Genomic DNA, 22,109 nt, shown 5'->3' on the forward strand with positions numbered 1-22,109 from the left:
GCCATGTTGTTTGAGGTCACTGTGAATCCCTGGGCAGCCATGTTGTTTGAGGTCACTGTGAATCCCTGGGCAGCCATGTTGTTTGAGGTCACTGTGAATCCCTGGGCAGCCATGTTGTTTGAGGTCACTGTGAATCCCTGGGCAGCCATGTTGTTTGAGGTCACTGTGAATCCCTGGGCAGCCATGTTGTTTGAGGTCACTGTGAATCCCTGGGCAGCCATGTTGTTTGAGGTCACTGTGAATCCCTGGGCAGCCATGTTGTTTGAGGTCATTGTGAATCCCTGGGCAGCCATGTTGTTTGAGGTCACTGTGAATCTTGGGCAGCCATGTTGTTTTGAGATCACTGAAGGTTTCATTATGTGAATCCCTGTTTGGGCAGCATTGTAGTTGGCTTGGGCAGCAGCGTCAAGAACCTTGATGTAATTGTCTTTCAGTTCATATAACGTGGGGCTCCCGACTGGTGCAGCGGTCTAAGGATCTGCATCTCAGTGCGAGCAGGTGTCACTACAGTCCCTGGTTCGAAACCAGGGTGCATCACATCCGGCCATGATTGGGAGTCCCACAGGGCGGCTGCCCAGTGTCGTCAGGATAAGCCATCATCGTATATAAGAATTTGTTCTTAACTGACTTGCCTGGTTAAAAATATAGCATTGTGGACTATTCTGCATACATTTGGTTCACGAACACCACATACAGTGGGGCACAAAAGTATTTAGTCAGCCACCAATTGTGCAAGTTCTCCCACTTAAAAATATGAGAAGCCTGTAATTTTCATCATAGGTGACAGGGTTAAAAATATGGTTAGAAATATAGCATTGTACTATTCTGCAACATTTGGTTGCAAGTTAAAATACAGCTGACAAGGTACAAAATCTTAGTTCTGCCACCTGAACAGGCAGTTAACCCACTGTTCTCCCGTCATTGAAAATAAGAGGCCTGTTTTTCACTGACTTGCCTAGTTAAATAAATAAAAAATATGACAGACAAAATGAGAAAAAAAAATCCAGAATATCACATTGTAGGATTTTTAATGAATTTGTTTGCAAATTATGGTGGAAAATAAGTATTTGGTCTGCTGTTCCATACTGTCTCCTCCTCCCTAAGCTCTGCTGTTCCATACTGTCTCCTCCTCCCTAACCTCTGCTGTTCCATACTGTCTCCTCCTCCCTAACCTCTGCTGTTCCATCCTGTCTCCTCCTCCCTAAGCTCTGCTGTTCCATACTGTCTCCTCCTCCCTAACCTCTGCTGTTCCATACTGTCTCCTCCTCCCTAAGCTCTGCTGTTCCATACTGTCTCCTCCTCCCTAACCTCTGCTGTTCCATACTGTCTCCTCCTCCCTAAGCTCTGCTGTTCCATACTGTCTCCTCCTCCCTAAGCTCTGCTGTTCCATACTGTCTCCTCCTCCCTAACCTCTGCTGTTCCATCCTGTCTCCTCCTCCCTAACCTCTGCTGTTCCATACTGTCTCCTCCTCCCTAACCTCTGCTGTTCCATACTGTCTCCTCCTCCCTAACCTCTGCTGTTCCATACTGTCTCCTCCTCCCTAACCTCTGCTGTTCCATTCTGTCTCCTCCTCCCTAACCTCTGCTGTTCCATACTGTCTCCTCCTCCCTAACCTCTGCTGTTCCATACTGTCTCCTCCTCCCTAACCTCTGCTGTTCCATACTGTCTCCTCCTCCCTAAGCTCTGCTGTTCCATTCTGTCTCCTACAAACAAGCAAGATTTCTACTTTTTTGCCCCACTGTGAATGACAATGGAATGTTCCAGATGCTTAAAACCTCAAGGGGAACAGTACTGGGAGGGATGGACCCTTTCCCCCCGAAGAGAGTCAGATGAAAGCCTTGGCTCAAGTAAACAAATAATATCAGCTGCATTTTCTTTGTACATACGGAAACGGTCACAGAAATTGATTTCATCAAAATCATTCAGTGTGTTTGGCTCCTGTCTTGCCTTGGAGGTGTTTTTTGATCATCGTTGAAATAGTCCCGGTAATTAATTCCCCGGTAATTCATTTTCCTCCATAGCCGACATCCATTCATCTGAAGTTAAACCTGCTTCTGACCAGGTATATTTACGCCTTCAAGATCTAGATTAACTCTAAGCATCCTTCTGGAAATCAGACTTCTAAAAATATAGACTTTTAAAATCTAGACTATTTTAAATAATGCCTGAGAAAATCTGTGTCCATGATATTGCCCCTAAATTAAAGGAATCAATCTATGACAAAAATAAAAATGTTAAAATAAGATGAAAACGGTATGTTTCAAATGCATAGCCTACTGAATAGCCTACCAGAACATACTGAAAACATATACCTTTTCTCAATGAGGATCAGTCTATCTACTTGATTAGAAATATTAACAATCACCTATAAATCATTCTCACTTCTGTTGAATCTGTTTTGTGTGGTTCTCACCACAACCTAACATAGGAAAAGTCAGATGGTGAAAAGGCACTCACTAGTTACCACAAATAGAAAGTCATAATTATGGCTAAACCCTGCCTATTTCTTCCATGTATCGTCTAAAAATCTAATTTTAAACTTAATCCTAACCTTAACCACACTGATAACTGGCCACACTGATAACCTTATACATGATCCTAACCTTACATTTAAACCAAAAGGCACATTATTGCTTTCATGATTTTTTGCAATATAGCCCATTCTGACATTGTGACTGTGGTAACTAGCGACAACCGTTGTACAGACTGTCATTGACGCTCTCCCGTCAGAGAAGAAGAGCACTGTCTACCAATCAGAACAATAGGAGGGGACGGACAGAGCAGGGTTAGGTTGTCAACTGTCTGATTGGACCATAACAAACCAATCAGAACAATAGGAGGGGATGGACAGAGCAGGGTTAGGTTGTCAACTGTCTGATTGGACCACAACAAACCAATCAGAACAATAGGAGGGGATGGACAGAGCAGGGTTAGGTTGTCAACTGTCTGATTGGACCACAACAAACCAATCAGAACAATAGGAGGGGACGGACAGAGCAGGGTTAGGTTGTCAACTGTCTGATTGGACCATAACAAACCAATCAGAACAATAGGAGGGGACTGACAGAGCAGGGTTAGGTTGTCAACTGTCTGATTGGACCACAACAAACCAATCAGAACAATAGGAGGGGATGGACAGAGCAGGGTTAGAGGGGATGGACAGAGCAGGGTTAGGTTGTCAACTGTCTGATTGGACCATAACAAACCAATCAGAACAATAGGAGGGGATGGACAGAGCAGGGTTAGGTTGTCAACTGTCTGATTGGGCCATAACAAACCAATCAGAACAATAGGAGGGGACGGACAGAGCAGGGTTAGGTTGTCAACTGTCTGATTGGGCCACAACAAACCAATCAGAACAATAGGAGGGGATGGACAGACCAGGGTTAGGTTGTCAACTGTCTGATTGGACCATAACAAACCAATCAGAACAATAGGAGGGGACGGACAGAGCAGGGTTAGGTTGTCAACTGTCTGATTGGACCATAACAAACCAATCAGAACAATAGGAGGGGACGGACAGAGCAGGGTTAGGTTGTCAACTGTCTGATTGGACCATAACAAACCAATCAGAACAATAGGAGGGGATGGACAGAGCAGGGTTAGGTTGTCAACTGTCTGATTGGGCCACAACAAACCAATCCACCCACCTATTTGTGCTTCTGAGAGTCAAGAAGGAGGTCGAAGTTTACCGAGTCTGCGCCTGGCTGGTATCAACAAGACACGAGGCCGAAGACATGTTAAAATAAATCGAACCACCGGAATTTGCACGCGATAGTTAATGAACGGTTCTTGCGGAGATTCGGTGCGATTGCACGGTGGTTACATGTGGTCGTAGCTAGTTTATCTTGATAGAAGCAAGTGGAGACCGTTAGCCAACCATCAAAGCCTAGCGGGGAAGTACCCCCAGACAAGTAGCGGGCTGAAGGCAAGGGTTTCTTCGATAAACAAAATCGTTTGACAAAGGAGCAGTAGGACATCTTCTAGCCAGTCGCTTCCCGTGTTCACAACACCGATATCTTGCTCTATGCTCCTTTGTGCTTTAACGTGTGTTCTAGCGCTCGTTGAAGCGTCTACCTACTACAGACTGTTTTGGTGCAGCAACGCCTGTATGAGTGCCTGAATAGCCACGCACTATAGCTGGCTGATATTACATTGGATCTAGCTCACAGCCGTGCATCTACTGTCACATTATGTCGCTTTAAACGTCAAAATACTAAACTGCGGAGCTCATTTAGTTGTCAACTCGGAAGCAGAGGTTCTTAGCCAGATATCTAACTAAACAGCTGACCAGTCGGTCGAGTGGAGCAACATTTCCTCGCCTTGCTGTGTCATGACATTAAAGTGCAAGTCAAGTCATTTCAAAGAGTACGCAAGATAGGAACATTTGGCATAAGTAGATAGGTGGGGACAGGAATCCTACATTTAACGTTGGCTACTGTCGACCGTAAGTTGAACCAAAGGACTGTATTTGTAGGTCGGTCTCGACAGCACAGAATGAAGAAGTTCTCCCGTATGTCGGAGAGCGGCGGTCCGGGAGGAGGGTCCGGGTCGGGCTCTGGAGTCGTTAGTAACTGCTTTGGGAAAGTGTTCGCCGTGGGCCGGTATCAAGTCACGGTGGAAGAACTCATCGCAGAAGGTGTGTATCTCTCCTTTTATATAACGTTAGGCTATTGCACCTAAAGTACATCAAATCTAAATGTATTGATGGCATACACATATTTAGCAGTTGTTATTATTGCGGGTGTTTACGAAATGCTTGTGTTTCTAGCTCCAATAGTGCAGTAATATCTAACAATACACGGATCTTAAGTCAAAGAATGGCATTTAGCAATATTAGGACGAGCTGTGTGTGTGTGTGTGTGTGTGTGTGTGTGTGTGTATAAATATATAACACACACACACACACACAGAATAGTATATGTAGAGGAATAGTTGAATAGTATGGCCTTGACCCAAATACAATGCATTCGGAAAGCATTCAGATACCTTGGCTTTTTCCACATTTTGTTACATTACAGCCTTATTCTATAATGGATTATATCAAATGTTTTCCTTACCAATCTACACATCATGACAAAGCGAAAACTAATTTGCAAACAATTATATTTTTTATTTTATTTACATCAGTATTCAGACTCTAAGCTATGAGACTTGAAATTGAGCTCAGATGAATCCTGTTTTCATTGGTCACCCTTGAGATGTTTCTTAAAGTTGATTGGAGTCCAACCTGTGGTAAATGTAATTGATTGGACATGATTTGGAAAGACACACACCTGTTTATATAAAGGTCCCATAGTTGACAGTGCATGTCAGAGCAAAAAAACAAGCCATGAGGTCGAAGGAATTGTCCGTAGAGCTCCGAGACAGGATTGTGTCGAGTGCACAGATCTGGGGAAAGGTACCAAAACATTTCTGCAGCATTAAAGGTTCTCACGAACACTGTGGCCTCCATCATTCTTAAGTGGAAGAAGTTTGGAACCACCAAGACTCTTCCTAGAGCTGGCTGCCCGGCCAAACTGAGCAATCGTGGGAGAAGGGCCTTGGTCGGGGAGTTGGCGAAGAACCTGATGGTCACTCTGACAGAGCTCTAGAGTTCCTCTGGTGGCAGCATTTGTGGTTTATTTATTTAATGATGGCTCACCGCTGTTTTTAATATTTGTATTTAACTAGGCAAGCTTTTACACCTGCATTGTTTGCTGTTTGGGGTTTTAGGCTGGGTTTCTGTACAGCACTTTGAGATATCAGCTGATGTACGAAGGGCTATATAAATACATTTGATTTGATTTGATTTGAATTGAACAAATTCGTATTTACAATGACGACCAAAAGGCAACCTGCGGGGACAGGGGATGAAAAATACAAATACATTTTAAATTTAAAAAATATATAGGACAAAATACATCAAGACAACCCTACATAAAGAGAGTCCTAAGACAACAGCATGGCAGCAACACAACCCTACATAAAGAGAGACCTAAGACAACAGCATGGCAGCAACACAACCCTACATAAAGAGAGACCTAAGACAACAGCATGGCAGCAACACAACCCTACGTAAAGAGACACTTAAGACAACAGCATGGCAGCAACACAACCCTACATAAAGAGAGACCTAAGACAACAGCATGGTAGCAACACAACCCTACATAAAGAGAGACCTAAGACAACAGCATGGCAGCAACACAACCCTACATAAAGAGAGACCTAAGACAACAGCATGGCAGCAACACAACCCTGAGAGACAAGACAACAGCATGGCACAACAACCCTACATAAAGAGAGACCTAAGACAACAGCATGGCAGCAACACAACCCTACATAAAGAGAGACCTAAGACAACAGCATGGCAGCAACACAACCCTACATAAAGAGAGACCTAAGACAACAGCATGGCAGCAACACAACCCTACATAAAGAGAGACCTAAGACAACAGCATGGCAGCAACACAACCCTACATAAAGAGAGACCTAAGACAACAGCATGGCAGCAACACAACCCTACATAAAGAGAGACCTAAGACAACAGCATGGCAGCAACACAACCCTACATAAAGAGAGACCTAAGACAACAGCATGGCAGCAACACAACCCTACATAAAGAGAGACCTAAGACAACAGCATGGCAGCAACACATGAGCATCATGCTGTGGAGCTATTTTTCAGCTGCTGGGACTGGGAGACTAGTCGGGATCGAGGAAAAGATTAAAGGAGCTAAGGACAGAGATCCTTAATGAAAACTTGCTCAGGACCTCAAGTTGGGGCGAGCCAGCCAAGACAATGCAGGAGTGGCTTTGGGACAGGTCTCTGAATGTCCTTGAATGGCCCAGCCAGGGCCTGGACTTGAACCTTATCGAACATCTCTGGAGAGACCAGAAAATAGCTGTACAGCGACGCTCCCCATCCAACCTGACAGAGCTTGAGAGGATCTGCAGAGAAGAATGGTAGAAACTCCCCAAATACAGGTGTGCCAAGCTTGTAGCATCATACCTAAGAAGACTGGAGGCTGTAATCTCTGCCAAAGAGGCTTCAAGTAACAGACACATCTCAACATCAACTGTTCAGAGGATACTGTGAATCAGGCCTTCATGGTTGAATTGCAGCAAAGAAACCACTACGAAAGGACACCAAAAAGAAGAGACTTTATTGGGTCAAAAAACACAAGCAGTGGACACTAGACCGGTGGAAATCTGTTCTCTTGGTGTGGACTACTAATTTGGCTATTTTTGGTTCCAACCTCCATGTCTTTGAGACGCAGAGTAGGTGAACGGATGATCTCCACATGTGTTTCCCATCGTGAAGCATGGAGGAGGAGGTGTGGGGGTGCTTTGCTGGTGACACTGATTTATTTAGAATTCAAGGCACACTTAACCGGCATGGCTACCACAGCATTCTGCAGCGATCCCATCTGGTTTGGGCTTAGTGGGACTATCATTTGTTTTTCAACAAGACAATGACCCAACACACCTCCAGACTGTGTAAGTGCTATTTGACTAAGACTGAGAGTGATGGAGTGCTGCATCAGATGACCTGGGCTCCACAATCACCTGGCCTCAACCCAATTGAGATGGTTTGGGATGAGTTGGACTGGGAGTGAAGGACAAGAATATGTGGGAACTCCTTCAAGACTGTTGTCAAAGCATTCCAGGTGGAGCTGGTTGAGAGTGCCAAGTGTGCAAAGACACATCAAGACATCAAGGTAAAAGGATACTTTGAAGAATTTAAAATCTAAAATATATTTTGATTGAACTTTTTTTTTTGAACGGGGGGGTTATATGTTTCCATAGGTGTTATTTCATAGTTTCACTATTCTACAATGTAGAAAATTGGAAAACCCTTGAATGAGTAGGTGTCCAAACTTTGGACTGGAACTGTGTGTGTTCCTCTAGTCCAACTGGGATAGGGAGACTGGGATAGGGAGACTGGGATAGGGAGACTGGGATAGGGCGGCGCGTTGGCAGGAGGAGACTGGGATAGGGAGACTGGGATAGGGAGACTGGGATAGGGCGGCGCGATGGCAGGAGGAGACTGGGATAGGGAGACTGGGATAGAGAGACTGGGATAGGGAGACTGGGATAGGGAGACTGGGATAGGGCGGCGCGATGGCAGGAGGAGACTGGGATAGGGAGACTGGGCTGGGAAACTGGGATAGGGAGACTGGGATAAGGAGACTGGGATAGGGCGGCGCGATGGCAGGAGGAGACTGGGATAAGGAGACTGGGATAGGGAGACTGGGATAGAGAGACTGGGATAGGGAGACTGGGATAAGGAGACTGGGATAGGGCGGCGCGATGGCAGGAGGAGACTGGGATAAGGAGACTGGGATAGGGCGACTGGGATAGAGAGACTGGGATAGGGAGACTGGGATAAGGAGACTGGGATAGGGCGGCGCGATGGCAGGAGGAGACTGGGATAGGGCGACTGGGATAAGGAGACTGGGATAGGGCGACTGGGATAAGGAGACTGGGATAGGGAGACTGGGATAAGGAGACTGGGATAAGGAGACTGGGATAGGGAGACTGGGATAGGGAGACTGGTGTGTGTGTTATCCTCAGTGGGCCGTGTCGGTGGCACTGTGTTGTCCTCAGTGGGTCGTGTTGGTGGCACTGTTATCTTCAGTGGGCCGTGTCGGTGACACTGTGTTGTCCTCAACGAGGGCCGTGTGGGTGGCACTGTGTTGTCCTCAACGAGGGCCGTGTGGGTGGCACTGTGTTGTCCTCAACGAGGGCCGTGTGGGTGGCACTGTGTTGTCCTCAACGAGGGCCGTGTGGGTGGCACTGTGTTGTCCTCAACGAGGGCCGTGTGGGTGGCACTGTGTTGTCCTCAACGAGGGCCGTGTCGGTGACACTGTGTTATCCTCAGTGGGCCGTGTCGGTGGCACTGTGTTGTCCTCAGTGGGCCGTGTCGGTGGCACTGTGTTGTCCTCAGTGGGCCGTGTCGGTGGCACTGTGTTGTCCTCAGTGGGCCGTGTCGGTGGCACTGTGTTGTCCTCAGTGGGCCGTGTTGGTGACACTGTGTTGTCCTCAGTGGGCCGTGTTGGTGACACTGTGTTGTCCTCAGTGGGCCGTGTCGGTGACACTGTGTTGTCCTCAACGAGGGCCGTGTCGGTGGCACTGTGTTGTCCTTATAGTGGGCCGTGTTGGTGACACTGTGTTATCCTCAACGAGGGCCGTGTCGGTGACACTGTGTTATCCTCAACGAGGGCCGTGTCGGTGGCACTGTGTTGTCCTCATAGTGGGCCGTGTCGGTGGCACTGTGTTGTCCTCATAGTGTGGGTGGCACTGTGTTGTCCTCATAGTGGGCCGTGTGGGTGGCACTGTGTTGTCCTCAGCGAGGGCCGTGTGGGTGGCACTGTGTTGTCCTCAACGAGGGCCGTGTCGGTGGCACTGTGTTGTCCTCAGTGGGCCGTGTCGGTGGCACTGTGTTGTCCTCAGTGGGCCGTGTTGGTGACACTGTGTTGTCCTCAGTGGGCCGTGTCGGTGACACTGTGTTGTCCTCAGTGGGCCGTGTGGGTGGCACTGTGTTGTCCTCAACGAGGGCCGTGTTGGTGGCACTGTGTTGTCCTCAGTGGGCCGTGTCGGTGGCACACTGTGGGCCGTGTTGGTGACACTGTTGTCCTCAGTGACACTGTGTTGTCCTCAGTGGGCCGTGTCGGTGACACTGTGTTGTCCTCAGTGGGCCGTGTCGGTGACACTGTGTTATCCTCAGTGGGCCGTGTCGGTGACACTGTGTTGTCCTCAACGAGGGCCGTGTCGGTGGCACTGTGTTGTCCTCAACGAGGGCCGTGTGGGTGGCACTGTTGTCCTCAACGAGGGCCGTGTGGGTGGCACTGTTGTCCTCAACGAGGGCCGTGTGGGTGGCACTGTGTTGTCCTCAACGAGGGCCGTGTGGGTGGCACTGTGTTGCCCTCATAGTGGGCCGTGTGGGTGGCACTGTGTTGTCCTCATAGTGGGCCGTGTCGGTGGCACTGTGTTGTCCTCAGTGAGCCGTGTGGGTGGCACTGTGTTGTCCTCAACGAGGGCCGTGTGGGTGGCACTGTTGTCCTCAACGAGGGCCGTGTGGGTGGCACTGTGTTGTCCTCAACGAGGGCCGTGTGGGTGGCACTGTGTTGTCCTCAACGAGGGCCGTGTGGGTGGCACTGTGTTGTCCTCAACGAGGGCCGTGTCGGTGACACTGTGTTGTCCTCAACGAGGGCCGTGTGGGTGGCACTTATCTTCAATCTATAATTATATTAAATATAAGAACAGTTAGATGCAATATGTCTAAATACTGGTCTTTTCTGCTGTGCTCTGTCTTCCTATAACGTCAGGAGAACGAGAGACCACAGTTCATGTTAGCGGCGGTGGCCCGAATCGACAGCACTGTGTTTTCCTCAAAGAAGGTGTTCGCGAGCACAACATCGGTGTCTGTGACATGCCCCCGAGCCCAGTACATATACATCCACCCACGGGCTGTTTTTCTTCCATAAAGAGGTTTTCACCCCAAGGTATTTAGCTATTCTGCCCTACCAAGCAAAAAGGCAGTAGCTGCTCATAGCGTAGAACTGAGAAAAAGTGTTTTATTTACCTTGGTTTCACGGTAACTTTATGCAGTTACTGTTAACATCACCCCCATTGTCTCCTGAACACAATATGAGGCAGGATACTTTGTTTCACATGATTAAGCATGTATTTAATGTAGCAAATATGACTCATTTGACACAATTAGCAGTTACTGCCTTTTTTTTCTCTTCTTGGTCGGGCAGGAATTGACAGCTGCTCCTTTTAAGTACAGTACATATCAGGGAGGCAAGTTTGTTCTACATGATGTATTTCTACATTATGTATATCTATCTAGAACTTTCCACAATATTGCTTTTTTTTAAAACATGGGCCTACACTCAAAGCCCCCACCCCTCTTGTCTTAGTCTTTAGTTGACTGTAAACATAGAAAGGGACACAAGTCCTGCAAAAAAAAAAAATGGACCAGTCAACAGCTCACTAATACTAACTAGGCCAAATGTGGTTGAGTCAACATCTAGCCTATGAGACGGCTTCCTGAGCCTTACAGGGTGTTCTGCTCTCACCTAGCAACAAGTCACTGACGAACCACCTAACCTGTTCTACCACTTATCATTTCAAAAACAAACAGCTGCCTGTCTACAGTGGGGTGTGTGTGTGTGTGTGTTCATTTGTCTGCTTCGGTGAGTTTAATTTAAAAAAAAATCTCCCCCCGGCTGTTCTGGGCACACCGTTTTCTCGAGGCAAGCTGATGTCTACACCCCTCTGGTCGGTAATTAGTCAACATTAGGGGACTCTTGAATAAAGTCTTGGTTGTCGTTTAACGAGAGGCGACTCGTTTTCGTGCACATTTGTTTCTCATTGCGAAATACTAGTTAGATAATCACTAACACACCAGTGTTTTTAAATGGTGAAATACTAGTTAGATAATCACTAACACACCAGTGTTTTTAAATGGTGAAATACTAGTTAGATAATCACTAACACACCAGTGTTTTTAAATGGTGAAATACTAGTTAGATAATCACTAACACACCAGTGTTTTTAAATGGTGAAATACTAGTTAGTTAATCACTAACACACCAGTGTTTTTAAATGGTGAAATACTAGTTAGATAATCACTAACACACCAGTGTTTTTAAATGGTGAAATACTAGTTAGTTAATCACTAACACACCAGTGTTTTTAAATTTGGCATTTGACATTTGTATTTTATTTAGTTTGGTCATTTTAAACTAAAATATCATTAAGTCTTAGTGACATTTTGTCATTTGAATAATGATTTAATCTAGTTATTGGCAATCGGTGGTCCTATCCGGCCCCTCCTCTCTCCTGGTTGTCCCCATACGGCCCCTCCTCTCTCCTGGTGGTCCTATCCGGCCCCTCCTCTCTCCTGGTTGTCCCCATACGGCCCCTCTCTCCTGGTTGTCCCCATACGGCCCCTCCTCTCTCCTGGTTGTCCCCATACGGCCCCTCCTCTCTCCTGGTTGTCCCCATACGGCCCCTCCTCTCTCCTGGTTGTCCCCATACGGCCCCTCCTCTCTCCTGGTTGTCCCCATACGGCCCCTCCTCTCTCCTGGTTGTCCCCATACGGCCCCTCCTCTCTCCTGGTTGTCCCCATACGGACCCTCTCTCCTGGTTGTCCCCATACGGCCCCTCTCTCCTGGTTGTCCCCATACGGCCCCTCTCTCCTGGTTGTCCCCATACGGCCCCTCTCTCCTGGTTGTCCCCATACGGCCCCTCTCTCCTGGTTGTCCCCATACGGCCCCTCTCTCTCTGGTTGTCCCCATACGGCCCCTCTCTCCTGGTTGTCCCCATACGGCCCCTCCTCTCTCCTGGTTGTCCCCATACGGCCCCTCCTCTCTCCTGGTTGTCCCCATACGGCCCCTCCTCTCTCCTGGTTGTCCCCATACGGCCCCTCCTCTCTCCTGGTTGTCCCCATACGGCCCCTCCTCTCTCCTGGTTGTCCCCATACGGCCCCTCCTCTCTCCTGGTTGTCCCCATACGGCCCCTCCTCTCTCCTGGTTGTCCCCATACGGCCCCTCCTCTCTCCTGGTTGTCCCCATACGGCCCCTCCTCTCTCCTGGTTGTCCCCATACGGCCCCTCCTCTCTCCTGGTTGTCCCCATACGGCCCCTCCTCTCTCCTGGTTGTCCCCATACGGCCCCTCCTCTCTCCTGGTTGTCCCCATACGGCCCCTCCTCTCTCCTGGTTGTCCCCATACGGCCCCTCCTCTCTCCTGGTTGTCCCCATACGGCCCCTCCTCTCTCCTGGTTGTCCCCATACGGCCCCTCCTCTCTCCTGGTTGTCCCCATACGGCCCCTCCTCTCTCCTGGTTGTCCCCATCGGCCCCTCCTCTCTCCTGGTTGTCCCCATACGGCCCCTCCTCTCTCCTGGTTGTCCCCATACGGCCCCTCCTCTCTCCTGGTTGTCCCCATACGGCCCCTCCTCTCTCCTGGTTGTCCCCATACGGCCCCTCCTCTCTCCTGGTTGTCCCCATACGGCCCCTCCTCTCTCCTGGTTGTCCCCATACGGCCCCTCCTCTCTCCTGGTTGTCCCCATACGGCCCCTCCTCTCTCCTGGTTGTCCCCGTACGGCCTGGTGGCGTCTGTTAGCGGGCTGTTGCTGGTGTGACTTGGCCCTCTGTGCCTCTAACCCTGCCGTCCCTCTAGCAGCCTGGTGGCGTCTGTTAGCGGGTCGTTGCTGGTGTGACTTGGCCCTCTGTGTCCAGAACTAACTCAATGAATAATTCTCAGACCCCCTCTTTGTCCTCCCTCCCTCTCCAAACCCCCACTACTCCGTTTCCTCCTGCCATTAGTCAGCAGCAGCTGTTCAATGAAAAGCATGAGTTTCCCCTTCGAAGCCTCAAACAGAATATTTTCTAGTCTATAGGTGGAAGTAGTGTGAGTTGCCTAACCTCAAACGTTTTCTCTATCCGTTTGCCAAGCCAATACGGGGGTCTCTCTGTTGATTGGCCTTGAGGTTTAGCGTGTTGTAAAACGTGCTTTTTTTTTTAACACGAGTCATTGTATGCCATTGGTTGTGTGATCTACTGAAGGAGCAACACACAGCAGACTGGTATCTAGCGATGAACAGGAACTCGTCTACGTCTCCCCAGTGCCTCTGTTCTGAGACAGTGACCTCGGCGTTGATAAGCAGATTTTAGCGACAGGAAGTCCTCTGTGAGCTAGTCACCATTGGCCTACTATCTCTCTTCCTCAACTGATCGCTCAGCGGAAACTTTTTCTTGACTTTTATACTTTCTACTCTGTCGTCTCGACACCGTTTGACGCAATAGCCTGAAACTCCTCTTTTTGCTGCACGTTATGTTGAGGAACTGCAGCTCTAGTACTGTGACAGACTTTCTGTCCAATCTGTGTCTTAATTCTACACAATTATGCAAATGTAACATTTTAAAACATAACATTAACAAGGCTATAGACCGGTAAGCATGATAAGATGTTAAAATGTATTTCAATCGACTGCTATTTCCAGTAATAACTAGGCTGAAACGTTATAGTCTATTGGTAAATAGCCCACCCATTTTCACCTACCTCATTCCCATACTGTTTTTATACTGTTTTTTTATTTATTTATTTACTTTTCTGCTCTTTTGCACACCAATATCTCTACCTGTACATGACCATCTGATCATTTATCACCCCAGTGTTAATCTGCAAAATTGTAATTATTCGCCTTTTGAACACAATGTATATAGACTCCCCTTTTTATTCTCTACTGTGTTATTGACTTGTTAATTGTTTACTCCATGTGTAACTCTGTGTTGTCTGTTCACACTGCTATGCTTTATCTTGGCCAGGTCGCAGTTGTAAATGAGAACTTGTTCTCAACTAGCCTACCTGGTTAAATAAAGGTGAAATAAAAATAAAATAAAAAAATGTTGTGACTTTTTTTGGGGCACATTTTATCAGCTTAATTTTTTCCGGCCGGCTAATGGAAACTCCTGGCGTGTGCTTGGCGTGTGCTTGGCGTGTGCTTGGCGTGTGCTTGGCGTGTGCTTGTCAAACAGCCAACGTTTACATTCTAGGAAATGTCTCCAGTTGTCACCTAATAACTTCACCTTATTCAGCGTCTGCTTTATTTTTTATTTCATCTACCAATCAGTGCCCTCCTTTGTCGAGGCATTGGGGGGGAAACCTCCCTGGTCTTTTGTCGAGGCATTGGGGGGGAAACCTCCCTGGTCTTTTGTCGAGGCATTGGGGGGGAAACCTCCCTGGTCTTTTGTCGAGGCATTGGGGGAAACCTCCCTGGTCTTTTGTCGAGGCATTGGGGGAACCTCCTGGTCTTTTGTCGAGGCATTGGGGGAAACCTCCTGGTCTTTTGTCGAGGCATTGGGGGGGAAACCTCCCTGGTCTTTTGTCGAGGCATTGGGGGGGAAACCTCCCTGGTCTTTTGTCGAGGCATTGGGGGGGAAACCTCCCTGGTCTTTTGTCGAGGCATTGGGGGGGAAACCTCCCTGGTCTTTTGTCGAGGCATTGGGGGGGAAACCTCCCTGGTCTTTTGTCGAGGCATTGGGGGAAACCTCCAGGTCTTTTGTCGAGGCATTGGGGGAAACCTCCAGGGTCTTTTGTCGAGGCATTGGGGGAAACCTCCTGGTCTTTTGTCGAGGCATTGGGGGAAACCTCCTGGTCTTTTGTCGAAGCATTGGGGGAAACCTCCTGGTCTTTTGTCGAGGCATTGGGGGAAACCTCCTGGTCTTTTGTCGAGGCATTGGTGGGAAACCTCCTGGTCTTTTGTCGAGGCATTGGGGGGGAAACCTCCCTGGTCTTTTGTCGAGGCATTGGGGGGGAAACCTCCCTGGTCTTTTGTCGAGGCATTGGGGGGGAAACCTCCCTGGTCTTTTGTCGAGGCATTGGGGGGGAAACCTCCCTGGTCTTTTGTCGTTTTGAATCTTATGTTTTGAAATTCACTGCTCGACTGAGGGACCTTTACAGAGACGTAGTCATTAAAAAATAATCACGCTAAACACTATTACGGCACACAATCCATGCAATTTATTATGTGACATGTTAAGCACATTTTTACTCCTGAACCTATTCCGACTTGCCATAACAAAGAGGTTGAATACTCGAGTCGAGACTTTTCAGCTTTTTACATTTTGTAAACATTTCTAAACAAATAATTGCACATGACCTTGTGTGGTATTGTCTTCAGGCTTGGGGGGGGTTGAGGTGTGAATACTTTCAGAAGCCATTAGCATTCTGTAAACGGTAATGAATGGGTGGCTTGTGTCTCCTTGTCCTACTCTAGCACCCTGTAAAGAATGCTGCTGGTACGATGCATCTCTGTCTCTCATCGCTTCTTTGTTCCAAATTTATTTAGCTTCTAACTCAACTCATTGCTTGTGTCCCAAATGCCACTCTATTCCCTACATAGTGCCTTACTTTTGACCAGAGCCCTATTGGCCCCTATAGGGTGCCATTTTTGAATCATCTCATTATCTATCCAGTCGGGTGTTAGGGTTGGCATTGAGCCAAGTGGTGGGATGGTGACTTGGGTACTTTGGAAGATAAAAAGGGAGCTGTTGTGGATTAATTGAAGTTGGTTATAACGGCAGCAGTAACAAACTACACAGAATAGCGTTTTAATAACCTAAGTCGTTAGATCTCCACATCTCTCAAGACAACTGGAGCCCTGGGCCAGTCGCTCTTAAATAACACCGGGGCCAGTCGCTCTTAAATAACACCGGGGCCGGTCGCTCTTAAATAACACCGGGGCCGGTCGCTCTTAAATAACACCGGGGCCGGTCGCTCTTAAATAACACCGGGGCCGGTCGCTCTTAAATAACACCTGGGCCGGTCGCTCTTAAATGACACCTGGGCGGGGCTGTCGCTCTTAAATGACACGGGGCAGTCGCTCTTAAATGACACCGGGGCCGGTCGCTCTTAAATGACACCGGGGCCGGTCGCTCTTAAATGACACCGGGGCCGGTCGCTCTTAAATGACACCGGGGCCGGTCGCTCTTAAATGACACCGGGGCCGGTCGCTCTTAAATGACACCGGGGCCAGCTCAGGTGTAACACAGACTGACTAACGAGGTGACACTAATCGGTGTGCCTAATGTCAAACCTTGACATTTAAATGGGAAAACCAAAGGCTGTAACTAGGGCTGTAACTAGGGCTGTAACTAGGGCTGTAACTAGGGCTGTAACTAGGGCTGTAACTAGGGCTGTAACTAGGGCTGTAACTAGGGCTGTAACTAGGGCTGTAACTAGGGCTGTAACTAGGGCTGTAACTAGGGCTGTAACTAGGGTTGCACATTTTGGGGAATATTCAGAAGTGGAGCATTTCTGTTGGAATTAACGGAAATATATGTAAATTAATATTAATAGCATTTAAATGTAGATTATTTATTTTTAGCATAGGATATATTTACCATATCAAATGGAGACAAACTTTTAAATTTAAATCATAAAAAAAAAAAAGGTTTTGTTAAGAATTGAACTTAAATGATTTGACTCTTCACATGGGATGATTTCAATGAACAACAAAAGGGAATATTGAATGATCCCCAGTGATCCATCACATCTACCAAAAAAAACGTTTTCAACATACATCTGTAAAAGGATAGTCTAGAAACTAAAGCTTTGGTTGACTTCCTCTCACGCTTCCATGTCTTCTCCATGGACCTCCTCAATGTCCACCTCTTGAACATCAGATTCTGAGGCCTCATCTTCACTGTCACTTTCCAACCTTGTTGAGGATGGCTCGTTGTCAGGCTCAAAAAGCCTCAAATTTGCCCGGATGGCCACCAGTGTTTCAACCCTTGCATTGGTCAGCCTGTTGCGTGCTTTGGGGTGTGTGTGCTTTGGTGTGTGTGTCCCCAAACAAGGTGTGTGTGTCCCCAGTTGCGCTCTGAGGCGGCTGATGTTGGTGGGATTTGGAGGATGATGGAGGCAACAGGGGAAAGAGACTCAGATCCACAAAGTCCCTTCCACCAGGTGTCAACATATCTCATCAGCCACGACTGCCATATTGCACTCCATCCCAAAGCCCTTACTTTGAAGTGTACTTCGCCAGACTGCTAAGAACCTTGCCCTCATCCAGGCCAAGGTGGCGAGATACAGTGGTGATGACACCATAGGCCTTGTTGATCTCTGCACCAGACAGGATGCTCCTGCCAGCGTACTTGTGGTCCAACATGTAAGCTGCGGCGTTTATGGGCTTCAGGCAGAAGTCTTCACGCTTTTGATGTTTTTCAGAACTGCAGTTTCCTCTGCTTGGAGCAACAGTGAAGTGGGCAGGACAGTACAGATTTCTTCTCTTACATCTGCAAGCAGAGTCTGAACATTAGACAGGATGGCTTTGTCTCCCTCAATCCGTGCAATGGTTACTGCTATAGGTTTCAGGCTGCTTTACCACTCTCTCCCAAAATACATCATCCAGGAGGATCCTCTTGATGGGGCTGTCCATATCGGCAGACTGTGATATGGCCATTTCTTGGACAGACTCCTCCCCCTCCAGGAGACTGTCAAACATGATGACAACACCACCCCAACGGGTGTTGCTGGGCAGCTTCAATGTGGTGCTCTTATTCTTCTCACTTTGCTTGGTGAGGTAGATTGCTGCTATACCTTGATGACCCTTCACATACCTAACAACTTCATTGGCTCTCTTGTAGAGTGGATCCATTTTTTCAGTGCCATGATGTCCTTGAGGAGCAGATTCAATGCATGAGCACCACAGCCAATGGGTGGGATGTGAGGGTAGGACCCCTCCACTTTAGACCAAGCAGCCTTCATGTTCGCAGCATTGTCTGTCACCAGTGCAAATACCTTCTGTGGTCCGAGGTCATTGATGACTTCCTTCAGCTCATCTGAAATGTAGAGACTGTGTGTGTCCCTTGTCTGTGCTCTTGTAAAATACTGGTTGAGGGGTGGAGATGATGTAGTTAATTATTCCTTTCCCACGAACATTCGACCACCCATCAGAGATGATTGCAATACAGTCTGCTTTCGCTATGATTTGATTGACCTTCACTTGAACTCTGCATCCAGCAAATGAGTAGATAAAGCATGTCTGGTTGGAGGGGTGTATGTTGGGTGAAGAACATTCAGAAATCTCTTCCAATACACATTGCCTGTGAGCATCAGAGGTGAACCAGCTGCATACACAGCCTAAGCAAGACATTCATCAGCATTTCTCTGACTACGTTCCTCCATTGAGTCAAACAAACTTCTGATTCCAGGAGGACCATGAGCTGTTGCTATCGATAAGGTGTCTGATTCATCATTTTCACCTCAAATAGAAGTAGAGGGACTTTTGTCAGGGTTGCTTGTTGTGAGCGCTGAGGGAACTTTATGCACTTGGCCAGATGATTCTGCATTTTTTTTGTTGTTGATTCTTTACACGTGATTTGGCACAGTATTTGCAAATGTACACAGTGTTTCCTTCTATATTAGCTGCAGTGAAATGTCTCCACACATCAGATAGGGCCCGTGGCATTTTCCTGCAAAGATTAGAACAACATGAGGGGGGGGGAGGAACCCCAAATACAATTCCATGTACAGATAAATAGTTAAGCAGTTAGATTAAACAACTCCTTTTGTGAGAGAAATGTTTTAAAATGAAACCTGTATGGAAACAGGTGAATTAACACTCCTCAGTCAGCAGGCTCAAGCAAGCTAAAACCCCCATGGTAGCAATGACTAACTAGCAGAAATTGATTTAAACACACTTTTGCTGTAGGCTATTATTTACTAGTTAACAAAAATGATGTATGTCGTATAAAATATATTCACCTCACCCAGTATCAAAACTTACCAGAAAGCATGTATTTCTTGGCTCAGACAGTGTAGTAGTGTGGGCTCAATAGCATCTCATTAGTGTGGAAGATCTTGAGAATCAGCTGCACATGTGATGGAAGAATGCACTGTGGGTTGCAATTGTATTGAATTGGGGATAGATTAACAAAGAAAATTTCCTAAAAGATCTAGATTGCCTTATGTGTATCCCACAAAAAAGGTTCACTGTTATAAGCTAACATTATTTAAATGAATTTAACCCCTCTAATTTTGCTTAACTTCACCTTGGGAAATTATTCCAATTTACCGGAAAGTTTCCGACCCTTTGCAGACCTACCTGCAGAGGTGGGACCAAGTCATGTGACTCGGGACCAAGACAAAAAGGGCAAGATTTTTGAAAAAGTAGTTCCTGTGTCAAGGTTGCTATGGCAACAACAGCAGTGCCAGTGTCCGTTCATAGTTCCGTGGTAACGGGTTCCGTTTCACTCGATGCACATGAACTAAATAGGCTGAGGTTTATATTTGACTCGTTGTACAGCAGGGTGAATGTGCCGTGTGCACCTACGGCCCATAGCAACGGCCTCCTGCACCAGCTTCAGGGTAAAACGTGTTACGCTCCGTTTGCCCCGTAGTTGATTTGAAATGTTTGTGGAAGAGGGAAGTCGTGCTGCGAACAGACATCATGAATCCAATTTGATTTTTTTACATTTTTTTTATGGCCACATTGTTCCAATGACCTTTAATGTGAACAGATAGGGGGCATCCCAAATGGCACCCTAAACCCTATATAGTGCACTACTTTAGACCAGAAGCACTATGGCTCCCTATATAGTGCACTACTTTAGACCAGAGCACTATGGCTCCCTATATAGTGCACTACTTTAGACCAGAGCACTATGGCTCCCTATATAGTGCACTACTTTAGACCAGAAGCACTAGGCTATATAGCAGTGTTACTCAATATATTTTTGGTTGTAAGGGGTCACTTTGGTTTGAGACAGTCTTTCAGAGGGCCTCAGGTCTTTTCATTGGTTACTTTTCTTCCAATATTATCAACCGAGAGTAAATTCAGAGCAATAGAACGCATGCAATTGATTTGATGTACAGCACATTACAAATATGTGTCTTTATATATATATATATATATATATATATATAAAACACACACAGGCTACATCACATGTATACAACCCATATTAAGGGTTAACTCAGTAGTAGGATGAGAGAATGTCCCCTCTGCTACTTGACTGAATTCATTCTCGACTTCTAGTCTGTTGCTATCCTTGTGAGGCAATACAGGTTTTCATTGGTCAGTCTGTTGCTATCCTTGTGAGGCAATACAGGTTTCATTGGTCAGTCTGTTGCTATCCTTGTGAGGCAATACAGGTTTTCATTGGTCAGTCTGTTGCTATCCTTGTGAGGCAATACAGGTCTTCATTGGTCAGTCCGTTGCTATCCTTGTGAGGCAATACAGGTTTTCATTGGTCAGTCTGTTGCTATCCTTGTGAGGCAATACAGGTTTTCATTGGTCAGTCTGTTGCTATCCTTGTGAGGCAATACAGGTTTTCATTGGTCAGTCTGTTGCTATCCTTGTGAGGCAATACAGGTTTTCATTGGTCAGTCTGTTGTTATCCTTGTGAGGCAATACAGGTTTTCATTGGTCAGTCTGTTGCTATCCTTGTGAGGCAATACAGGTTTTCATTGGTCAGTCTGTTGCTGTTCCTTGTGAGGCAATCCAGGTTTTCATTGGTCAGTCCGTTGCTATCCTTGTGAGGCAATACAGGTTTTCATTGGTCAGTCCGTTGCTATCCTTGTGAGGCAATACAGGTTTTCATTGGTCAGTCCGTTGCTATCCTTGTGAGGCAATACAGGTTTTCATTGGTCAGTCTGTTGCTGTTCCTTGTGAGGCAATACAGGTTTTCATTGGTCAGTCTGTTGCTGTTCCTTGTGAGGCAATACAGGTTTTCATTGGTCAGTCTGTTGCTGTTCCTTGTGAGGCAATACAGGTTTTCATTGGTCAGTCTGTTGCTATCCTTGTGAGGCAATACAGGTTTTCATTGGTCAGTCTGTTGCTATCCTTGTGAGGCAATACAGGTTTTCATTGGTCAGTCCGTTTTTGTTCTTTTGTTTCACAATGTTCAATTGTTGAAAAATGTTGCTTCACAGGAATAAGTGATGGACATATTTCACATTTGTTTTTGTACACACTGTTTCAGAAGTGGATACTGTCTGACACGAGGCAGAAATGGGTAACGCCTGATCTTAGTTCACCGTGTAGTTTGCCTGTAGCTCCGTTATCTCGTCACTCTCTATTTCTAGCACGGTCAGGGACAGAGGGCTGTGATGTGACACGGGCACATGAAAAGGGTAAACTCTCACTCCATAATATCCTTTTAGTATGTCTGGGTTGGATGTGGTGACTCTGCTCTGAGTTTTTGAGGAAATGAACAACCTGTCAGGTATGCACAGTGTGGTGACTTTTTATTTTATTTTGAAATTGCTGTGACCACACCTAGCATTTTTGTCTGGTGTTTTATCTTTCCCTTGGAGCTGGAGATTCACGGTGTTGGCAGGTGATGTCAGTTATAATAAAAATTCAGCTTTAATATCCACTGTGGATCCTCCAGCTCTGGATCTACTCTCTCCCCTGGCTGTGGATCTACTCTCTCCCCTGGCTCTGGATCTACTCTCTCCCCTGGCTCTGGCTCTACTCTCTCCCCTGGCTGTGGCTCTCTCTCCCTGGCTGTGGATCTGGCTCTACTCTCCTGGCTCTGGCTCTACTCTCTCCCCTGGCTCTGGCTCTACTCTCTCCCCTGGCTCTGGCTCTACTACTCTCCCCTGGCTG

General features: G+C 47.0%; 1 protein-coding gene across 1 annotated transcript in view; it reads left to right on the forward strand.

The window, feature by feature from the left end:
* The first annotated feature begins 3,648 nt into the window (after window positions 1-3,648).
* LOC115123782 (BMP-2-inducible protein kinase-like) overlaps window positions 3,649-22,109 on the forward strand; it is a 78,785-nt gene continuing 60,324 nt past the window's right edge. Inside the window, 1 exon segment of the mRNA XM_065011120.1 lies at window positions 3,649-4,640. Coding sequence (XP_064867192.1) covers window positions 4,499-4,640 — 142 coding nt within the window. The 5' untranslated portion in view covers window positions 3,649-4,498.

Source organism: Oncorhynchus nerka, linkage group LG27, assembly GCF_034236695.1.
Source record: "Oncorhynchus nerka isolate Pitt River linkage group LG27, Oner_Uvic_2.0, whole genome shotgun sequence".
NCBI classification, from domain to species: Eukaryota; Metazoa; Chordata; class Actinopteri; order Salmoniformes; family Salmonidae; genus Oncorhynchus; species Oncorhynchus nerka.